General features: G+C 36.9%; 1 protein-coding gene across 1 annotated transcript; it reads right to left on the reverse strand.

The window, feature by feature from the left end:
* Positions 1-808: 808 nt before the first annotated feature.
* On the reverse strand, positions 809-4,396 carry LOC100367749 (uncharacterized). The gene is made up of 6 exons (XM_002741468.3): positions 4,292-4,396; positions 3,261-3,436; positions 2,811-2,877; positions 2,552-2,616; positions 1,813-2,034; positions 809-1,411 (listed from the first exon to the last, which is right to left on the reverse strand). The coding sequence occupies exons 1-6, from the start codon at positions 4,362-4,364 to the stop codon at positions 944-946; spliced, it is 1,071 nt and encodes a 356-aa protein (XP_002741514.3). The 5' UTR covers positions 4,365-4,396; the 3' UTR covers positions 809-943.
* Positions 4,397-6,552: the final 2,156 nt, after the last annotated feature.

Consider the following 6,552-nt stretch of genomic DNA (forward strand, 5'->3'; position numbering starts at 1 on the left):
AAAAATATATATTGTTACTGGTGGGGTATTTTTTTTAAAGTGACAAAAATTGCCATTTTACCATTGTATTCCATGGAATTATTCTAAATATAGATATTTTTTATTAATATTTCACAAACTACAGGACTGTAGCACTGTACGAAATGAGGATGAGCAATATATATTCACGTCATCACAGACTGTGACGTCATTAATAATCAAGATGCGAGCGAATTTCAATCCCGTCTGTCGATAGACACTAGCATTTGCACTATATCTGAAACAATAAGTACCTTGAAATGAAAGAGAAACCACATTCATTTTAAGAGTTTTACCACTACACTTCGCGTCAAACTGCCATTATTATGTTCATTGCGTTCATTTCTTCACATTTGCGTAGGCTGTATCTGATTTCTTTTTGGTAAAATTATTTGTTGATCTCGTTGATACACGAAACTATAAACACGCCTCTCTGCTGTACCCAATATCATTACTACTGTAACTGTGACGATGCTCAGTGTACTTATTAACACTGACATTCTCTTGAACAAATATATTTCGTGTATGTGATATGTGTGTGATTTATGATAGAAAGTGTTCCAAAAAACGTGTAATAAAATTGAACCCCCATTTCCATAGTCGAAAAGGCAGAATGGAGAATTCGTCACGGCCCGGACGATTGTACGTACTCTGAGTCTCTTTTAGTGTTATCAGGCCAATCACAGTGACGGCTCAAGTTGAGAACATACAAATGAGATATTTCCAGTGACCATAACGCACATTCTCCAACCAAAAGAATCGACAAATTAACATAGCACAATGAAGCGAGTTATTTCACAATCAATCACACTTTTTATTTAATATATTTGTTTTCAAATAAGAAAACTAACCCGAAATTCAACACCTGCAACACAATGAAAATGTCAACTTATGGTATACGGCAAGCAGACGTGGTACGGATCGCTCAGTCCTGAGACTGGAGTCTCTTTCGAAATAGATGCATAGACACCATCCACTCATTGCCGTCTTCATAGCCGAACACCACCGAGCAATAGATGAAGAACAATCTCCAATTCCATACTTGTTGATCAACTTCACCCTTTCCATATGTCTTCTCGAATATACGCGCCACCTCGCCTCTGTTATTGTCCAGTATTGCCAACCACGCCTCCAAAGTCTTCGAGTAGTGTTTGCCGTTCATTTTCCACATGTCGACAAGAACCACATCATTTTGGAAATACAGGAATAAATCAGAGGAAGGCATGGTGCCTCCGGAGAAAAAGTTCTTGGCCATCCATTCTGTATCGGAGCCCTTGCCGACGTTAAAGTTATAGGCGAATTCTCGGTGACAGAGGATCTGGGTGAACAGTAGTCCACCAGGCTTTAGCCAGCTGGCAACACGGGAAAACAAACGGTCGTAGTTCTTCATGTGCTGAAAAGGCAGATAAAATGTTTATTATTATGTTATAGTTAGTACATGTACCTAAAATATATCAAAGAGACCGTCGACAGTCTAATTACGGTCGAATAACTATAAAAAAAGTCATGAATAAATGGGGAAACACTATGGCTATATTTATTTGACTAAATTCATTATGGTCGGCGACGTGCGTGGTGTAAAATTTCGTCCATTCGCATAGTGGCAATATATTAGTCTTAAAAATACTTTTAATTATTGCTAATATCTACGACAATTACTTCAATATATGCGATTGCGATTATAGTGTACTAACACCATAACAATATAAATAATATTAATTTTAAGAAGATTCTAAATTGGCAAGAGAGACGTTTTTGCCCCCACATTTTCTGTTTCTTACTGAGTAATCTCACCTCGAACATTTCTATAGACATGATACGATCGAATCGTTCTTCGGTGTCAAAGACATTGGCATCGCTCTTACGAGTAGTCAGACGACCGGAATAACCCAGCCTCAGTGACTGTGACTGTATATGCTCGCTCTGTGTTTGGGAGTTAGATACACATGTCACTGTGCAGTTGGGGTATTTCTCACAAATCCACAATCCAAGTGCTCCCCATCCACAGCCCAAATCCTGAAAAAATAACAATGATTCAATTCACAAACTTATTCAAATTCATCTTTTGAAAATTGTACAAATCGACTAGCGTCATTCAAATATACACTCAAGTTGATACATGCATGCACATATACACATATCACATCTAACACATCCTGTACAATTGGAATACAAAATCACATTACATAATTGCTGATCAATTACACATACAAGAACACCCCCAAAAACGCTTTAATGGCAAAAATGTTAAAATAAATATGCATATACTTAAACTTCTATAGTTCTGAAAAATACTAAAACGTATATCATAATATTGACAATATAATATGGATATCAAGGGATATGTGTGAAGCTATCAAATTATTTTCCAGATTTGACCGATGCCACATGCATGTTTTAATGGATATTCATGACAAGTATGTCCAGTTTTGGTAATGTGACAGCATGAATACCTGATTTCTTTTTTATTGCAAGGTCATACCAGTTATGTCAGGAAACAAACTAAGTAATTCAAGCCATAATCATTACTTACCATGACATTATGACCATCTTCTACTTGTGCTCTGGCACAGTACAGCTCTAACATAGCATCTTCAGCTGTTCAAACGAAATATTATAAAAAAATCATCATTTATTTTTAAATGTTTAGGCATAAAAAAATCAAATAATAATATACCATCACTGGTACATAATTATTAAACAAATTATTCACAACACATAACAATGCGTTCATAACATTGATATAATGATTTGTTTTAAAATGTTTAGAATTGTATTTAAGCTGTACATACATTGGTCCAATGTCTTAACGTTAACTGGCCAATAGGAGCAGCTGTACTTTAAACGTGTCCCCAGAACCTGAAAGATACAAAGAAACATTATTCAAAACGCAACAGTTTAGCTACTAGAACTATCAGAGGCACTTTAATGGTTCGGTCGGGACGTGCGTTCCTTTGGCTTTCAAACTTCGTTACTCGTCCCTGAATATATGAAGCAAGTTCAATGTCACTGGTATTGATAAACTATGTGAAGAGTATTTGATACGCACTAATATATATTCTACACAGACATTCAAGTGAATTTCGCTGTATTTGAGAATAATATTTCAATAATTACAAGGTCATTGGCTACGAACGAGAACGAAGACATTTTTTGGATTCTAAAATTAATTAGTGTTTGATTGGCTGAAATGATTACGACTACTACGATCACCAACCAACCAACCAATCGATATAACTTACTGTTTTGAAAAAGTCTGTTGGTACTTCATAATGCTGTACGTTGGCTGTATCGGTTTCTATGGCGATCGCTGACTGTTTCAATTTGGATATGAATTTCTTCTTATACTCGAACTGTGTGATAGTGTTTCCGTTACATCGTAGCCTTTTCAGCCATTTGCTAAGGTTATGTCTTAGTGCTATGTAGGAAAGAAAATTGCTTGGTCATGTGGTAAGGGCGGAGCATCTGAAACACTAGCAGGATTGGAAAAGAGTGTTTTGCAATTTCATGGTACATGTACTATGACGCGATATTATATTTTATCGTGACAACGACCTAAAATAATGCCATCATCATAGTCACCTACTCCCCAAGCTGACATCCCCAAGCCACCCCAGAATTCAAAGTGATCTATTCCTAAATCGAATTAATGGAATTAACCCGAAAATGAGATATTTGTAGAAATAAACAGCTCTTAAACTGCACATTTGCAGCCATGCATGCCCAATATTCATTATATTACAATTGAACATTAGTTACACTATACGGAAACGCGTCTCTCCTATGCACGCAATTTGGGTATATTTTAGGGTTGTTTATTCCATGCTGTTGGGCATGTTTTAGATCCATGGAAAATCGTCTGAAACACATAATGCACGATTGATTGCAGGCTGAAAGTACTGAAACAAAACATTATACGTATTGCACTGTCCGATAGCGGGCGCATTGCGGCTTAATTCCCAACGAGTCCGTTGTGTCGTCACTGAAAGCGCTGTGTGGAAAGGATGCCTGGTAGGTTCCTGCCCGCGCAGCCGGGGTCTGTGAGGCTGGTGTAAGTTGACGTGACCATTGATGTATACCAGTCAAAAACGGTCAGCCGATTGGTCCTAATTATAACCCAATACCCTTCACAATTTGAGTCGCCATGTCGGGTTCAACACACTGTACGCCCGGGGTAGGAGTACGATGCCGAAGAACACGCACCGGAGAATGTGTTTACTTTACTTGAATTGATTTGGTAAACTCTCCAGTCTATGTCACCCTCCTCACTTACCTATTCGTATTATCCAATCTGCAAATAGATTATAGACTCGATGACCGAGAATTTTAGTTATAATAATCCCCATGCTCCAGACCAACTCGCCGTAGAATAGACTCTGAGCACAGAGGTCACTTGAGGTCATTTCTACACAATGGTGTTTAACTTGATACGTCACTACTATTCAAATTTAAATATTTTTTTCATTTGAAAAGTCCATTATATCAAGCTAATTGTTCGCTAAAACCAGACTGATATCAATAATTAAAAACCACCACTATTAGGGTTTTGTTAAGATGTCATTATAGCTTCACATTACCACATGATAACGTTAACCTCTTTCGCAAGTATGTTCATTTTAAAAATAGAGACAAGATTTAACTACATTTGTTTAATTCTGATGGTGACGATTTACAACAACCCCGAGAACATATTGTCTGAAGACAATAACCCGGATTTTGGATGGAGTGCTCGTGAACCTGAAAACTGGATCTAATAAGATAGAAATTGAGGGCGCTTTTTGGCTAGAAAAATTGCGTTTTTCGCTAAAAAGAAATTGCCCAAAATTTACTAATATGAACTAACTATTAAAATTGGGAGTCAAACAGATCGGTTCGACCTTGAAACTGGGGGGGGGGGTCAAAACAACGGCACATAACCGTATACGTCAGATATAGGAATACTACGAGATCAATAAAGATTTAATGCTGTGTAATAAGTCTACACACAAACATTTGTGTCCGCATTGTTCAATTAATAGTTTCCCTTAATATATTACCGGGGGTAGACTTACGGACAACATACATTTTGGTTGTTTTGAACGTCCACATTCAGTAACTCAAACTCTAAATAACAGTTAACCAAACTTCGAGTTACGGGCAACATGATATATTTTTTGTTTTCTTTAACTTTCAAATTCTGTAACTCGAACATTGATGAACACTGAGTTATTCAAACTTCGAGTTATTAACTCAAATTTTAATTAACAGTTAACATAACTTCAAGATACGGCAACAAAGATTGTAGTTATTGTTCAAACATCCAGATACCGTCTTTCATTTTTGACCATGTAATAAGCTTCAGCACTTCGTGTACACCATATGTAATATACATTATTTACACGAAATTCATACACACATTGTATGTTAATAAAACTTATTGATCAGCCAACATTATTGTACTCTGTGTCCACACACAAACAATTGCCATAGATTCCTCATCCAATATGCAGCTGTGGGACATATTATTGTTTAAATAACTCAAAGTTCTGTTAACTGTTAATTGAACATCGAGTTACAATTTGTGTGTGTTTTCACAAAAGAGGGCGTGGTTTTAAAAATATGAGCGGGGTCATTTCCCTAACACGATGTTCGTAACTCGAACAATTCAGCATCTCGTATACACAGGTACATCGCATTGAACCCTTATTGAACACGAGGCGGTGCCAATACTGTTTACTTTGCAACAAATACAATTCCACAAAATAAATAATATCAAAACATACAATGCAATCAAATAAAGCTTAGACAAAACTCTAAGGTATTGGGTGACTGGCCAAAAACAATATCTGGGATATTTAAACCAAGAATTCGTTGAGTATATGGATTAATCCCATGTACCAAGTTTCATTGAAATCTAATGATTTATACCAGTGAATCCATGGAACTACAAACAATACCTCACTCCACTTATGCCTAGGTACGATGCTAGTAATATCCAATTCTGCAGCCTAGAATCTATGCAGTTTTCCACTCACTTCACTTATGCCTAGGTACGATGCTAGTAATATCCAATTCTGTAGCCTAGAATCTATGCAGTTTTCCACTTACGCCTAGGTACGATGCTAGTAATATCCAATTCTGTAGCCTAGAATCTATGCAGTTTTTCACTTACTCCACTTATGCCAAGGCATGATGCTTGTAATATCCAATTCTGTAGCCTAGAATCTATGCAGTTTTCCACTTACTTCACTTATGCCTAGGTACAATGCCAGTAATATCCAATTCTGTAGCCTAGAATCTATGCAGTTTTCCACTTACTTTACTTATGCCTAGGTACAATGCTAGTAATATCCAATTCTGTAGCCTAGAATCTATGCAGTTTTCCACTTACTCCACTTATGCCTAGGTACAATGCTAGTAATATCCAATTCTGTAGCCTAGAATCTATGCAGTTTCCCACTTACTCCACTTTTGCCTAGGTACGATGCTAGTAACATCTAATTCCGTAGCCTAGAATCTGCAGTTTTCCACTTACGCCTAGGTACGATGCTAGTA

Source organism: Saccoglossus kowalevskii, chromosome 4 (genome assembly GCF_978046115.1).
Source record: "Saccoglossus kowalevskii chromosome 4, keSacKowa6.1, whole genome shotgun sequence".
Classification (NCBI taxonomy): domain Eukaryota; kingdom Metazoa; phylum Hemichordata; class Enteropneusta; family Harrimaniidae; genus Saccoglossus; species Saccoglossus kowalevskii.